The following is a 17,232-nucleotide window of genomic DNA, read 5'->3' as shown; positions in this document are numbered from 1 at the left end:
TAAAGGACATAGCAGAACTTTCTCTCTCACAAGTGACTGAGTTTATTTATTTATAGCAGGATTCAACCGGACTGGATTCAACCAGACTGGATTCAATCTGACTGGATTCAATCTGACTGGATTTAATCTGACTGGATTTAATCTGACTGGATTCAACCAGACTGGATTCAATCTGACTGGATTCCATCTAACTGGATTCAACCGGACAGGATTCAACCAGACTGGATTCAACCGAACTGGATTTAATCTGACTGGATTCCATCTAACTGGATTCAACCGGACTGGATTTAATCGGACTGGATTTAATCGGACTGGATTTAATCTGACTGGATTCAATCTGACTGGATTTAATCTGACTGGATCGTCTGGTTTTAACTTCTATGATGAAGTTAATGGACTAACGGGACAAAAGATGAAGGCGTCCATCATTGTTCGTTCTCCCCCCTTTCCTTATGTCCTACCACACTCCTTTCCTCTTATCCATCCTTCTTTTGTTTCTGTCCTTTTTTCATTTCCTTTTCTGCTTTCCTTCTTTCCTCCTTCCTTGTGTCCTTCCTATGCTCCTCTCTTATGTAAATATTTACTTCCTTCCTTGTATCCTACCTTGTGTAGTTCTTCCATTCCTTATGTCCTTGCATTTTTTGTTACCTTTCTTCCTTCTTTCCTTCCTTGCTTTTCCTCCTTGGGTCCTACTTACCCTTCTTTGTGGAATAGTGAATTTTCTTTCCTTGTGTTCTTTCTTTTCCTTTCCTTCCCTTGTTCCTTCCTCAATTCCTGCCTTATTTCTTACCTCACTCTCTTCCTTCCACATCTTCTTCCTTGCCTCCTTCCCTTCCCTTATTTGTTGTGTAGTTCTTTCTTCCCTTCATGTGTTCCCTCGCTAGTTTCCTACATACTTTTGTTTCTTCCTCCAGTTTCTTATTTTTCCATATTTGCTTTATTTTAAACACACATAAAGGATCTGGGTCAAAAACGTAGGAATCGTGTGGTCAGCCTAGTGACAACCAGAAAATGATTGATTATAGATTTTCCACGTAGATAATTCTCCAGAAAATCTGTGAAGGTTATTTCAGGAGACCGGAGTGTTTATTTGAATATAATTATGTTTAAATATAGACATAAATCTGGTAACTCTACATATGCCAGTTATCTGCTCCTTGTTTCCTGTCGGCTGTTATTTCCTGTGAACATCTGATGTAATTACCCAGATACATGTGTCGGGTTCTCCTCCTCGTTCTGAACCGTACTCTTTCTCCACCATTGTTGCCGTGTCTTACATCAGATCCACGCGAGCCGTGCCAGTTGGATCTAAACGTGTTTTTACTCACTTCTGCCTCCAGGTCAAACCAAATCCCACCATTAAATCTTCCGTCTTTTTTTTTTTTTCTCCGAAGGCCCTGAAGGACTCGGCTTCAGCATAACGTCGCGTGACGTCCCCATCGGCGGCTCCGCTCCGATCTACGTCAAGAACATTCTCCCCCGGGGGGCCGCCATCCAAGATGGCTGCCTTAAGGCAGGAGACCGGCTGCTGGAGGTAAGACGTTCTCTCAGTTTAAACGCGATGAGAGTTTATCAGTCAAACCTGCCTGCCAACTGTTTTGTTTATTAAAGCTCCTGGTTTTGATGTGGAAATTCTGCGTCTTGTTCAGAAATCAAAGAGCCTTTTCCCCAAACTCTGGTGCTGCAGCGAGAGAACAGCGTCGGAAGTTGCATCATCCCTCTTTGCAAGTCATTTGCATAAAAGATTATAACACCGCGAGGCTCAGACGTTCTGGCTCAAATCAGAAACTCATTGGTGAATCTCAATATAATTATTTAAAAACTGACTAAATCTGTATCGAAGACACTCTGTGGATTAAGTTTTACAAAAGTGTCTGCTTGTGTTTAGTAGAATATTTCTACTAAACGCCTCCTTTAGTAGAATATTTCCAGTCTGTTTTAGGTTCCCCCAAAATCACTTCTGATCGGTCAACTGATCAGTTTCTAAACTGATAGATTTCTTATTGAATTTTTGCTCAACTTTCTGACAATCGTCTTCATGACGTTTGATGGGATGGTTGACGAAATCGACAGATTAATTTACTTTAAGTTCACATTTACCAACGATCCGTCCATCCACCCAGTGTTTCAATAATTGATCTAGTTATTAATCCATCCAGTAATTCGTCGGGCCTTGTGTTTATCTAATCATTTATCTCTTCATCCGTCAAATCATCCATCAGTCTATCCATTCATTATGCTGTTCATCCAATCATCAGTCCGTCCGTCCATCCACTCGTCCGTCTGGCCATTTGTCTATCTAGCCATTCATCCATCTAATCATAATTATATCCATCCATCCATCCATCCATCCATCCATCCATCCATCCATCCATCCAGCCGTTGTTGACCTTTAGAGATATAAAAAGCTGTTCAGTTTATTTAGATACACTTTTCATTTCTTTACATCAATAAAACAATATTTAGAAATTTGATAAAAACAAAACAAACAAAAAGTCTAAAGTGTTCAGTTCACCTGTAAGTTTTCTGTGTGGCTGACGCCATGTTTGCTCCGGTCCAGGTGAACGGCGTGGACCTGAACGGCCGGACGCAGGAGGAGGTCGTCTCGTTGCTCAGGAACACTCCGATGGGCGGCGCGGTGGGGTTGCTGGTTCTACGCCAGGAAGACTCTTTCCCACCCCGAGAAGTCGTAAGTCTCTTCATCCCTTCATCTTCCTCTGTGTGTTTGCTCACAGTGAGCTGTCACAACTTTTCACTTCGCTCCGTCTGAGCGTGCAGATCGATTTTACCGCCCTGCCGCTGCTCTCTGTTATCAGGAGGCAAACCCGCAGAGATCTCGCTCTTTATCGCTTTCTCTCGCTCTTTATCTTTATCTCTCCTGCTTATTCCCCTCTGCATCTCTTCACTTCCGCCTCCATCTGTGTGTTTTACCTCAGAGTTGACTCTCAGATTGATGGATGTGGGAACGAGCAGACAGACGCAGGCCAGGTTGCAAGAAGGGAGGGAATAAACAAACTGGGCTTGAATATCAATCAGGCGCCATCCTCACATCTCGCTGCCGACAAACAGAGACGGAAATCTTTATGATTGAAACGTGTCTAGAGTTTCTAAATGTTTTCAGGTCCAAAAACAGATAAAGAAATGAAAACAAAGCCTTTAATTTGAAATATGCCAACTTTTTGCAGCTTTTGTAAACTTAATGGGGACTAAAGATTGTAGCCTAATTTCTCTTATTCATCTGAATTGTTCCCTTTTCCAGAGTAAAACTGTCAAACATCCTTTAACTTTAAAGTATTTAACTTTTGTAAAAATTATGGGGTTTTTTTTCCATTTTTTTCTCCGAAGAGTTTTTGTGGCGCTAGTGGCTCATATTTTTTCGACAGTAAGCAGACAGGAAGGAGGGTGAGGAGAGGGGGGAAGACATGCAGCACAGGTCGTCGGGACCGGGAGTCGAACCTGCGACGTCCGCGTCGAGGACTAAGGCCTCCAAACGTGTGGCGTGCTAACCCCCTGCACCACCACGGCACGCCCCGGTTTTTTTACATATTTGTTAAAACTGTCACCATGTTGTGACTGTGCAAAATGAGACAGAAATTTTGAAAAAATTGATCTGCATCGATTTTATATTGTCATCTACAAAAATGTGACCAAAATGAACCAATCAGCACCAGGAGGAGGGTCTCAGCGCTGTCAATCATCCTCATGTACTCGCTGCTCAATGTATTAACGGCAGAGAAACAACTTATTGTTACAGGAAAACTGTTTATCTTCTGTTATTGGTGGCTATGCTAACTAGCCTGAGTATCCATGACCGGCTAGAGTAGCTTGAGGATGATTGACAGGACTAAGCCCCGCCTCCTGGCTCTGATTGGTTGATTTTAGTTACCACTGGGAGAAAGCAGAGGAGCTTGATTTTTTTATTTATTTATTTTTCAGATTGTCTGTCTCATACTATCCTGTCATGACATGGAGACAGTTTCAACAAATATATACATATATATTTTTTTATTAAAGTTGCATTCTGCAGCTTTAACAGAAGTGTTAAAATCAAGAAGTTGGGTTAAGTTTGAATTTGTTTTTTGTTTCTCTTAACATGTAGTGACTCAAAAATATCTATATAGCGTGTTAAAACTGTCACCCACACTAACCTCTGAATGTCCGTTATCAAGCAGCAGCAGTTTTAAATTAAAACCAATTCAATTAAATTAAAAAATATTTTATTTACCTCAAAGGGAAATTAAATGTTTTCCTACGTCATTTCCTGCAAGTATCTTCAGAGAGTCGTTGTGGATGGTAATTCTGTGGGCAGTAAGGATGTATTGTCACATTTTTGAAAGTAAACTTGAACTTTGAACTTGATCTCCAGTAGCAGTCAGTGCTGCAAATAATTTGAAGAAGCCTCTGACTGAAGACTGTTGGTGTAAGACAGTTTTGTCACTGTTATGACAAGCTAAAAGATCAAAACCAGAGCAGTAGCGACACCTTCAGCTGTTAGCTAGCTCTGCTAATCCGCCTCATTTGCTTTTGCTGCTCCACTTTAAATCTCCGTCTGGCTGTGTAGTCGCAGAGATGTCGGAGTAGGGGATACAATCCTTATACTGATGGATGGAAGCGATGGTTTAAGCTTCCTCCTACCCTGTTTGGGGTCATAGGTCAGGTGTTATTTCATGTTTCCATTTCAAAACCAGTTTAATAGACATTTTGAATTGTTGATCCAACTTTATGCAAATTTCAACTGTCTGTTGATTTGAGGTCAAGTTGAAAAATTACTTCTTCATGACTCCTTCACACTGGCATAGAAACAGTCCCTCTGCATAATTCTGCCACCACCGTGCTTCGCAAATTTATAGAATCTGTAGTTGATTAGAAGTGGCAACAAAACACTTAGGTGGGTGTATGCATACATATGAACCTGTGCGTGTAAATTTCACCCGATGCGACTATAGAAATGTAATTATTTAATCTTTTTATCAGGAGGAAGAAATGTTGAAATGAATCAAAAATGACGCGATTTTCATGGCAATGATGAGTGGATTTAAATTTCTGACTAAGTTGAGTTTAAGTGAATCAACAGGCACTGAGTCTAATAAATTACACCTAATGCAGAGTAATAAAAACATAAAATCAGCAGCTGTTATATTACTGCCACAGGTGGCACACACTTCTGCGTTAAACCGTTTCTGCTGCTGGTATTTTAAAAGCTTGTATCACTGATATAAAATATCATATCTGAAATTATTTTTAATATTTAGCTACTTCTTATTCTACTGAGGCAATACGACAAAAAATCCAGCATAAAATGGCAGAATTTAATCAGGCAGAGTTGAAAACATTCCCCAACTCTGAGGTTTTTATCTAAAATCCTGCATTGATTTTTTTAACGATTTAGTCCAACTTTACTGTATTTATCATTGCATAACAAATAGATTGCATAATAAAATCAGGCAACAAAACAAACTGTAAAACAAAACAACCCAAGTCTTTGTATCAGCTGCTTGGAGACGGATGGCAACGGGATCTGGCAACCCAATCCTCTGAGTCTGTGTGGGCGTCATAGCTGCCAGGAATGCCTCGCTGTATTTTCTTCTTTTATAGTTCAGCTGAAACAAATCCGTTCCCACCAAACAAAATAAACCTTTTTTTTTTGTCTGTGAAGCAGGGAAAAAAAAGTCTTGTTTGTATGACGCTTTGACGAGAAAAGAACAGCATGAATGGCGTTTTGTTTGGAGGAAAATTGCTGTGAGCTGCTCCGTGTCATTTTCATCAGGTTGAAGCATTTAGTCTGTAAAACAATACTACAAATAAAAAAATGCTAAGCAAACAAAATGGGACAGCAATAAAAATACATTTTCAAAGATATTTAAATTAACATCTGGTCTGAGCTGCAGACATGGTAGCAGTTTCACGTTGGAACCTTCGTGTTGCATTTCGGGTACGTCTGTAAATCTGATGCACAAGCTACATCCGCTAACAACAATGAACGATGTAGCCGATTCTCTTGGCTCAGTGGGGGTTAACTTTTGATTTAAAACAAAAATCTGATTGGTTGCTGGGAAAGTCTACTGTTATGTTCAAGTTGTGCCAAAAGGATTTAGCCTATTAGCGAAGCTGTTCGAGCCTAAAAGTAGCATCTTGGTGCTAAACTGCTAACGCTAACGTTAAAGAAGCTCCATGTATAATCAGGGATTGCTGAAATCTGATAGTTGAAAAACCTAAATAACTGATTAAAAACAAGAAATATCTCTGTTTTAGAGCAGATACTTGATATTTATTCAATAATTTAGAATCAAAAAGGGTTTCTCAATTGAAAATATTGCTTATTTTGCCATTTTTAAAATAAAAATACAATTAATTAATTATCGACTCTGCAAATAACTTGATTAAAATCTTCAATCAAGTCCCACCAGTAATTTTTATTAATCTTTCATCAGTTAAAATTAGGTCAGTTTTACTGTACATCATGGTTTTCTAGCTTACCCCAATCTAATGTGGTTCAAATGCTAGAAAAAAGAAGCATTAATAAACTTGATGTTTTGTTGTTTTTTATTCTTTAAAAATAAAATAGATTTAAATAATATCTATTCAATGTAGAACTATCCAGTAAAAGTTTTAGATTTTGTTCCAGAAAATCCCTTAAAAGCAGTGAAATAGCAACCTTTACATTTGTAGCTAACTGTTTTTTGGAGGCGCTCATGTTGCCCTTTGCTGGTGCAGCACCCTGGGCGGAGAGCCATACTTCCCTTGCATCACAACTGAAGATTATTTCTATAACGTAGTTAAAAATTTAAGGCTGATTTGTCAATCTGTTGGCTGAGGTTCATCATTCCCATCTTCTGCATGCTGATTTCTCCGTTCATGTTTCCATCTTCCTCCATCTGCAACAACTCACACCATCAAATTTGAACAGTTTCAGTTTGTGAATATTTGTTGCTTGACTCCTTTTGGTTCTTCTGCTTCCTCTCCCCGTTTCCCTCCATGTTTTTTAGAGCGCTGAACCCCAGAAGCAATCCCACAGAGACCTGGTAAGACCCAACTCTAGCCTGCACTTTCACTTTTCTGCTCCTTTATTTATCCATGGCATCTCTTTGCATAAATATTCTTTATTTCTTTTGGGAGGAACAGTAAACCTTATCACCCATTTGGGATCAAAACATTAGATTTTGCATGTATTCAGTCTGTAAATCTGATTTTAATCTCTTCCTGAAGTTGCTTTGTCAAATCATAGTTTAATGGTTGTGTTTTGCAGGATAATTTGCTCCTTAACTCCCCTTAGAGCGAAACACGAAAAAAGCTTTTTATTGTCTGCTTGCGATATCAACCTGACCTTCTTCTCTCTGTGCTGGAAAATATTTTGCTGTGATGTTAAAGTACGTCAAACTAAAAATGTTTTAAAAAATCAGCCTGAAGTTTAAATTGTTTACTTTTCCAAGGAGCTATCTCTAAAATATTTACAAAAATATCAGATTTCTGTGTATAAACCTCAACTAGAATTACATTTATTACTAACCAAACTAATATCTGTTCACTTCTGATTCAAATAACGACTGACAATCAATACTAACTTGTTTTATTTTTAGTTTATTTTGAAGAGGAAGTTTAATGGCTTTGGAATTAATGTTTAATTACAAATTAAAATCTAATAATTACCTTTAGAGGATTTTTTGATCATGTTTGTTAGCTTAGAAAATTGGGTTTATGACCCAGTTCAAAGATTTTGAACCAGACTTGATCCTTTAGCTTTAAACTTCCCAACAGAACTGAAAACATTGTCTTAAAAGGCCTTCTGTCTGCTAACGGTCGATCAGGTTCTTGGTGTTAAACGTTTGGAGGTCCCAAATTTTGGATCACATACAGAAAAAGGACTGGCAAAAGAAAAATATTAATATTACTAAATAGTGTCCAAATTGACCCTTTGCAGCTGCATCACATATTCACGTTGAGTCGCTGTTGAATGGAGGGACTGTGATTGTTTTACCAAGTTGGTTTTGCCAGTATGTTAATGGCTTCTTCTTATTCAGGTCAAGCTATCTGGTCTGTGAAAGTAGCTCTCCTATTTGGGCCTCAAAGCCAGCGTGATTTTCAAAACTGACCTAAATCTTCTCCCTACTGATGTGTTTGTTGATTTGATCAGACACTAGCCCTACCCTATCGCCAACTTTTCCTGAATCCACATCACATGATTTCTACGACTATATCATCAACGGTGTTTCTTCTTACACTGCAGCAGATTTAAAAACTTCCAATGTCTAGATGCTAACAAGTTGTTTTTGTACATAATGATGGAACATTTCTTCTACGGTTAGTAATGCTTAAACATGTGACTTCTCCATAAAGCAATATTTGATTGCATTTTACTAAACTTATCTAGTTATTAAGTATATGAATGTTAATCTTCTTACCTTGTAAAAACTATTCGCTTCAAATCCGCAAACACACTGAGAATCCTATGACCAGTTTGGCAATAAAATCAACTAAATAAAAGCGTTATTACACTGTCAGCTGTAAGCAGGCTTGTTTAGACATCCATCATGGCGGCGTGGTCCGCTTTCTCGCATTCAAAGGGTCAATAGAGGAAAAAATGGAACCTTGGAAAAATTGACACAAAAGAGATGAAGGTGGTAAAAACTTTTGAGATTCATCCAGATCTCACAAAGTTTAACAAAGCTCTGCGACCTAAAAGACAAAACCTTTGTGATGAGATGTAGACGGATGTTAGTGTTGTGGAGACATCATAAGGGACCGAGCAACCAATCAGAAATCAGACTTCCTTTAGAGCGAGAGAGACCGCTCAAGTTTCCAAAAATATCAACTGTAATCTTATTTTAAACAAGTAATCACTCCATTAAGTGAAGGTTTCACATTAAAGACCACAATTATGGATAATTATCAGTTATTTTAAGGGTTTCTGTATTGAAGGCGCCTCAGAAAAACTGACGTTTTTTGAGGTGAAAGTTGAAATCCAACAAAAGCAGGCGTTGCTATAACTTATTAGAACCAATGCAGACATAAATCAAAACGCCAAACAACCTGCAGCCTGACAGACGGAACAGCATCTCATAGAATCTCAATTATATCTTCTTTCCCAACTTTATTTTGAAACCATTTTCATTGAATCGGCCATTAAAAGCTCATCTCCTTCTTCAGGGCTTGCTTTTGAAAGCCCTTCAGATTTCCATAATTCTCCATTTACATCCAGTTTTGTAATTAAACATCTGGCTTTACCTTCAGGTTGCATCTGGCTGACTACAGGTAATTGGTTATGTTCTGCGTGCCGCATTACGAGTTTAATTGGCCAGTTAATTTGATTGGCGGTTGTGTCCGCCAGCTGTGTGGATGATGCTCGTCATGACGAAGTGTTATGGCGGGACGTTAATGGTTGCCGTGACGACAGCTGGTGTATTTCGCGTGTTCAGACATGATGACATATATCAGCGGCGTTGAAATGAATGCAGACAAACACACCAGCAATTATTACATCACTGAGCTCATCGTTTTTTATGGCGACTGTGAAGTTATACAGTCAGAAATTAATTTGGCTTGTTGGAGGAAAAAATGGAGGTTCCATTCAGTCAGTATATAATCAATATCTAGTTGGCAAGCTAAATATTTTACTTCAAAATATTTAGCTAGCAAGCTAAGTATTTAGCTTCAAGCTAAATGGAGAAGCAGCATTCAGCTTCTGTGCACCACAAATCTGAGACAAACTTCCAGAAAACTGCAAAACAGCAGAAACTCTGAGTCCCTTTAAATCTCGACTAAAACTCAGCTGGTTAGTTACTTTTGAATCATTAATCAATAATCTGATGTGAATGTAATGTCGACTGTGTGTTCTATGACTTTGTGTTTTTATGATGTAGAGAACTTTGAAATGTCTTGTTGAAGAAAGCTGCTAAACAAATAACATTTGATTGATTGATTGATTGATTGATTAGCTAGTGTTACGTACCTCTACTCTCACCCTTGCTCGTTCTTCTTATATTTTTGCTGGTTACGGGAGAGTGGGGCCACAACAATAAGTGTGTATTGATGTAGACAATAGGAACAGAGAAAAGAAACCAAAACGGGCTCCTGACGGAACACAGTGTGGTGTTGGCTGACCTTACGGGTCCGATCAGAGTTCCTCAACCAGCTGCTATCCGTTGACAGGGTCGAGCCCTCGCGATCCCTCGTCCATCATCCGTTTAATAGTTTCTTTACTTTTTTTAGTTTTTCTCTTTTCCTAAAAACGCACCACATGTGATTTTGTCGGTGGTTGGTTTTAGCAGGCGTGTAACTCCCCGGTGCTAAAATTCTTTAGCGTCCAGCCAGTTTTCCAAAAACAAATCAAAACAAAAGAAGACAAACTTCATCCCGGCCAAAAACCTCCGGCGCTCCCCTCTGGGTGGATCCGTCCCGAGGTGAAGGTACTCTTTCCCTTCCAGAGCCTTCCTGCACCGTACTTTCAATTATTTTTCTTCACCAAAACTCCGCTGCTGCAGCAGCTTCATACACGCCACGCATCACTCACCAATCTCAGGTGCGCCACCAGCCCAGCTAAAACACAAAAACACAAAAATAAAAACAACAAACAAACAATCAGGAGACGGAACTAAATGTAACACTAACCATCTAAATATTGTTTGAAGCAACATATTTAGCCAACTAAATATTTATTTTGAAGCTAAATATTTAGTCTCTTACTAAATATTAAGTTAGCAAGCTAAGTATTTAGCTTCAAGCTAAACATTTAGTTTACTAGATATATATTTTGTTCGCTAAATAAATATTCAATTGGAAGCTAAATACTAAGCTTCAAACAACATTTTTTGTTAGCAATATAAATATGTAGTGTCAAGATAGATATTTAGTTAGAAAGCTACATATTTATTTGAAGCTAAATTTGAAGCTAAGTTATTTTAGCTTACTAACTAAACATTTAACTTGCAGCTAAATACTTAGCTTGCCAACTAATATTTAGTTCTGGGTTTCAGTGTTGCGTTATACTTGTACCCCAGACAAATAGGGGTACTTTTTCAAACTTTTACTAAAAAGTTTGAAAAAATGAACAGTGCAGTGAAAAAGCATTGAATCCATGTTTATGCAGTTTGTTAGGGTCACCATTAGGGGTTGGGCTGCTGTAGCTGTTAGAAACGATCAGAAATTGGATATTGATTTGCTTTTCTCCCAAAACTTGTTGGTAATTTCAAAGGAAGACTTTCTTGGTTTCCTCTCAGTGCGAATCTGTCAGGTTTTAGTAGTTGTTGATAATCAATGCAGCCATGTGAAGAAAAGCCAAGCAGATAGAGCAAGTGCTCCACGGCGGGGCGTCTCCTTCTGCCCCCTATCCGTCTCTTCTTACCCCCCACCTTCCTGCCTCCAGACCTCCAGATGAGTCTGTTTTCTGCGCTCCCATTCCCGGAACATCAGCCACCATAATGGATTCAGCGCCTTTCAGATGTTATCTGTTGTCAGGCACCTCATTTTAAACATCTTGCTGCCCATAAAGCAGCTCAGTGATGGTGTGAGGTTTTATGGACTCTGTGTGAGCCAAGCAGAGCGGACCGGCCCTTTAATGGACGCACATTTTCAATAAATGGAAGCGTTTCCAGTAGAGAAGGTCAGATTTCTGACAGTAATCATGATTATCTCATTAATATTTTTTTTTCTATTTATCTAAAATGTATTGCATTGTTTAAAATGTTTTTTTGCAAGGACAGTAGTTTATAATTCAAAATAATTTTTACATTTATTTTAAATATTTATTTTTTTTATTTTACATAAATACATTTGAAACACATACGTTGAAATTATTAACTTTTAAATATTTTAAAAAGGCAAAAATTGGAATATTTAGATTTTGTTTTAACTAAAACTACTTTTAATTTTTAATATTTTAGATTTTTTTTGCTCATATCAGATAAATAATAAAATGTTCATATTAAGTTTTTATTTTAAAAATGTACACCTTGGGTTTTGTTTCATTTTTCATCTAGTTTTGCAATTTAATCTGTATATTATATAATTTTTATTTTGTATTTTATTTTTTGATTATGTATATTCTCCATCTTAGTTTTTTTTCGTTGTTTTACCTTTTTTGTTTAAAAAGACAAAAATTGGCACATTTAGTGCAGTCGAGACAAAATTTTAATTTTAAATTTTGTTTTGCATTTTATTTTTTAGTACAACGATGATGCTTTTTCTACTTTTTACTTTTTTATTATTATATTTTTAAATAATCTTTAAATATGCGTTGATTACATATTTTTTCTATATTTTTTTTCAACTCAATTGTGTACATTTTATTTATTTACTTATGTTTTGATTATTCCTGTTTTTAAATATTTCATTACATTGACTATAATGTTTTATTTTTAAAGTTGTATGGTTACCATCATTATTGCTCCATTATTATATGGATATTCTATAAATATTTTATATAGCGCTGACATTAATTCAGTGTGTTGCATGCAGATGGATTTCTGGACGCTTTCCCAGCGCTGCAGCTGGGATTTTTTTCGATTAGCATCTTTCAGCTGAAGGTTTTCACATCAGACATGATGCAACTGAAGTGGAAAAAATGTCGTTTATTGAGATTTCTCCAGGGACTAAAACTGGAGCCACATTCCTGCAGTGGCTCTTGCTGCCCTAACTTTGTGTCACACTTTTTAATTATAATTTCCAGCCTCGTGTGTTTTTTTTTTAGTGATCTGTTGCTAAACTTTTGCAGATTGAGGTAACTTCTGCATGACAACACTTTGCCCATTATGCTGTATAAGGAAATGAGCTAATTTGTGTGGCTGCAACAAAAGGCTAGAAGTCATTTTAGCGATCCATTGCTTCACCAATGGTCTGTAAAAACAAAACACTTAGCTGGATATTCTCCTGTCTCTTCCTCATCAGCTCTTGCATCTCTTTCTTCTTCCTCTGCGCCGTCTCTTTGTGTCAGTGAGGCTCTTAAAAGCCACTCTTAAGACACAAATCCCCGTCCCCAGCACCTGGCTCCCACAATGCAGCTGATCAAAGGCATCCGTCTCCCCGTCCCCGTGCTCTGATGGTTCCATAATGGCTCCATAACATGAACATTCAGCCCCATTGTTTACGCCATTAGTCACACAGGCTTATGGAAAATTACTGCAATGCTGCATTGAGAAGCCATCAAGAGGAGCAGCAGTAGTGCAGCATCAACACAGTGCCAAGACGCTGTCTGTCTCCTCTCGGCTCACAAAGCCGTTATGGAGCAATAATCTGTTGCAATGTGGAGAAATGATGAAGGGTTTTGTTGCTGGGATGCTACGGATATATGGTAGCGTGTGACAAAGCGTTACACAGCAAAAATATGTCAATGTTTCTGTTGGTTTGCAGTTTATTTAATATATTTGTTCTTTTTCTGATGATTTTCAGTTAAAATTCTACTTTTATTATATCATTTTCTTGTGTTACGGAATTCAAACTCAGGTCCCAGATCAAGACGTAAATAAGTAACATGATGTATGTGTCAAACTCGAGGCCTGTGGGCCAAATCTGGCCTGCCTCTTTATGTGGCCCTCTAGACTGCAAATTACATCAATAAGTCCCTCCTGTTTGTCATAAATCTGAAAAATTTGTACAAAATCCACAAATCTCTGCATTTTTTTCTGATTTTACCACAAATTTTCAAAATTAGTCAGAAACATTGAGTTTAAGTGACAAAGATGCAACATTGGTTACATTTTCAGCTGCTGCATTTCTCTTTCACACTGCACAGTGTTAAAAACCTGTTCCCCTCCTCACCTGTGGGGGCGCTACACCAACAGCCACTGAAGAAAACGACACAAAGACGACACTGAGTTCATCTTCCCACTTCACAAAATGGAGTCCAAGTTTAGTGGTTGTAGGATTTCTCTTGTCGTTGGTGAAGATCCATCAGCCGTTTCTCGCTACACTAGCGTGTTTGTTTTGGTTGTATTTACCCAGAATGCCATGCGATGTAGTCCACTTCCTGCTTTTGGAGCAGTCTCCGGTCTGCTTGGCTTTCACATATGCATTCAAACCGCACTTTCAACTCAACCAGCACTGCAGAAACACAAAATCTTACCAAGTGTTTTAGTTTCTAAAAAATTTTTGTAATTTTTCAGCAAGAAATACGTTTTTGTTTTTAGCCAATAATTCCGTAATATTAATGAAAAAGTGCTGGTTTCATTGGCAGATAGTTTCATTTATAACATGGGAAAAATGTCTCGTGGCAAGTGGAATATTCTGGCTATGAAGCAAGTATTTTTTCTGCAATTTTAAGGAAATATTTCCTTGCCACAAGCTCCTATATCTTGCTGAGAAGTTATTTACAAGTTAGTCTTATTTTACGTCAACTAGGATATCGCCACTATAAACTAAACCAATATTAGAGATTATGTGTTTTTGTAGTGAAGATTGAGGTTTGCAGACAGACCAGAGTTCAAAAACTTTCATAAAATTATAGCAGAAATCAGTGTGGTTTAAAAATTTTGTGAAGTTTTGTTATTAAAATTTGTTTTGCTGAGCCTCAAAAACAGCAAATTGAAGTTGATTTCCAGGAGGCAGTGAAGCTAATAGAGTACAGCAAGTATTTCAGCAGGTTGCATAAGTTTTGGATGTGAGCAGACATGCAGGAAAGTCAGAGGGAATCATGGAGCAAGTGTTTGTCAAAGTGGAGTTCAGGAATGTTTGCATCTCTTTCAGATTCTCTGCTGCGTTGAGCAAAGAAAAACAAAAACACAAAAACAGAAACGGGTTTAGTGTTTCATTAAAGCGACACTTCAAGCTGTCAGTCGACCCAAACACACCCAACGCTAGGAGCTGGACGTCCGATTAGCCATCCATCCATACATACATACATCTATACATCCTTCCATTCTGTTCATCCATCCATCCGTCCATCCATCCATCCCGCCCTCGCTCATCTAAAGCCCTTATCTGTCATGATTAAACCAGCCTCCTCCGTCTCTCGCTGTTTGTGACGTTACAAACTGAGAAACTCTCGATCTTTCTGTCTCAGACTGCAGCTCCGTTTTTTGCCGCTCACATATGTGGAGCGTCTGGTAGCAGCTGCTGGTGTGATTCCTCCGATCGGATCGGGACACAAACGGGTTCTGGAGGCCGCCACGGAGACGGAGAGAGGGCGGCTGATTAGATGTGAGCATCAGATGGTTCCTCCTCCAAACGGTGGCTCGTCTTTTCGGGAGCCATTTTACTTTATTTTTAGTTTGTTCTCACAGTAAGGCAGGAAAATATCAGCTGTGGGATTTGATTTGGATATTTTTAAGTCTGATAAAGAAATTTGGGTTTGATTATTTGGTCAACTGTTTGGATGGTACTTCCATCTTTACATCCATCCATCTGTTTACCTATCCATCCATTCATTCATCCATCCATCCATCTGTTTACCTATCCATTCATCCATCCATCCATCCATCTGTTTACCTATCCATCCATTCATTCATCCATCCATCCATCTGTTTACCTATCCATTCATCCATCCATCCATCCATCCGTTTACCTATCCATCCATTCATTCATCCATCCATCCATCCATCCATCTGTTTACCCATCTATCCATCCATCCGTTTACCCATCCATCCATCCATCCATCCATCTGTTTACCTATCCATCCATTCATTCATCCATCCATCCATCCATCCATCATCTGTTTACCTATCCATCCATTCATTCATCCATCCATCCATCCATCTGTTTACCTATCCATCCATCCATCCATCCATCCATCCATCCATCCATCTGTTTACCCATCTATCCATCCATCCATCCATTTACCCATCCATCCATCCATCCATCCGTTTACCCATCCATCCATCCATCCATCCATCCATCCATCCATCCATCCATCCATCCATCTGTTTACCTATCATCCATCCATCCATCCATCCGTTTACCCATCCATCCATCCGTTTACCCATCCATCCATCCATCCAACCGTTTACCCATCCATCCATCCATCCATCCGTTTACCCATCCATCCATCCATTTACCCATCCATCCATCCATCCGTTTACCCATCCATCCATCCATCCATCCATCCATCCATCCATCCATCCATCCATCCATCCATCTGTTTACCTATCATCCATCCATCCATCCATCTGTTTACCCATCCATCCATCTGTTTACCCATCCCTCCCTCCCTCTTCTGCTGGTGTTTTATCTAAAGTCTCTCTGGAAATATCTGCCATAAAGAAATCAACCTGGAAATTCTGAATATGTACAGAATTTTAAAATGAAAACATGAATGAAACATGACCAACATGTACACACACCTACACACACACACACACACACACACACACCTACACCCACCCACACACACACACAGCGGTCTTCCTCTCTCTTCCTCCCATGCTGAGCTGCTCTCAGCCCAGTCGATCAAGCAGGTATTTGATATTCATGGTCTATCATCGCGGCGCATCGCAGCCACTGGGAGAAAGGAAGAGACGGACAGCGGAAAGGAGGAATCAGAAACTGATGGACGGATTAAAACGAGAGGGCGGATTTATTTTCACTTAAAAGATGGATGATAAAGCAAACACAACAGGTCGCATATGAACTTACGAAGTGCGTGTATCAAAATGGCGGTGGATAAATGCAGCAGCAGAATCAGAACGAGCATGTGGAGATGGATGCTACAGTAAGCAGCCAACAATGGCCGCCACGCTCCACTTCTCCTGACCAATTACACCCTTCACTGCCTCCTTTTCACCTCCATCACTGGCTCCTTCTGTCTCCTCCTTAGCAATCATCGCCCACAACTTTCTGTTTTTAATTTCATTCTGGTAACTTTTCCAGAAGACATCAAAATGTCCGGGTTGTTTGAGTTTGCCGTCAAACTCTTAATCATTTCAGAGGGAAAAAGTGGAGTTGTAATTCTTAAAATGCAGACAATAGACTCATGTGTTGAAGAGAAAGAAGAGAAAGATTTTCAGGGTGTAAGATGTTCATTAAAAGTTTAATTTACTTTTTTTGTAAAAATTACATATTATGAATTGGCGTTATACAAGTAAATACAATTTAATTGTTTAAGAAACATTAAAGATGGTGGCAGCCAATGGAGAAAACCATATTAAATCAGATCAATCAGTTTAGTCACTCAATTTATCAATTTCATCATTAATTTACAAACAGATGCTTCTCAGCATCACTGTCTAAGCTAACAACCAAGAGATTCTTATAAACTAAAATCTGAACTCAAAATAACCAAATCCTGGTTTTAAACTGCAAACTAATGCA

The 17,232-nt window shown here is 38.6% G+C and overlaps 1 protein-coding gene across 3 annotated transcripts in view; it reads left to right on the top strand.

Annotated features, from left to right (window-relative positions):
- Positions 1 to 17,232, top strand: part of LOC102236989 (partitioning defective 3 homolog) — a 257,025-nt gene that overhangs the window by 127,788 nt on the left and 112,005 nt on the right. For all 3 annotated transcript variants that reach the window (XM_023336134.1, XM_023336133.1, XM_023336132.1), the window contains 3 exons: positions 1,395 to 1,534; positions 2,561 to 2,689; positions 6,987 to 7,022. In XM_023336134.1, coding sequence (XP_023191902.1) covers positions 1,395 to 1,534; positions 2,561 to 2,689; positions 6,987 to 7,022 — 305 coding nt within the window. The remainder of the gene's footprint in view (positions 1 to 1,394; positions 1,535 to 2,560; positions 2,690 to 6,986; positions 7,023 to 17,232) is intronic.

Source organism: Xiphophorus maculatus, chromosome 6, assembly GCF_002775205.1.
Source record: "Xiphophorus maculatus strain JP 163 A chromosome 6, X_maculatus-5.0-male, whole genome shotgun sequence".
Classification (NCBI taxonomy): Eukaryota; Metazoa; Chordata; class Actinopteri; order Cyprinodontiformes; family Poeciliidae; genus Xiphophorus; species Xiphophorus maculatus.
Note: the sequence above shows the minus strand (reverse complement) of the source record. Positions and strands in the feature narration are given on the sequence as shown.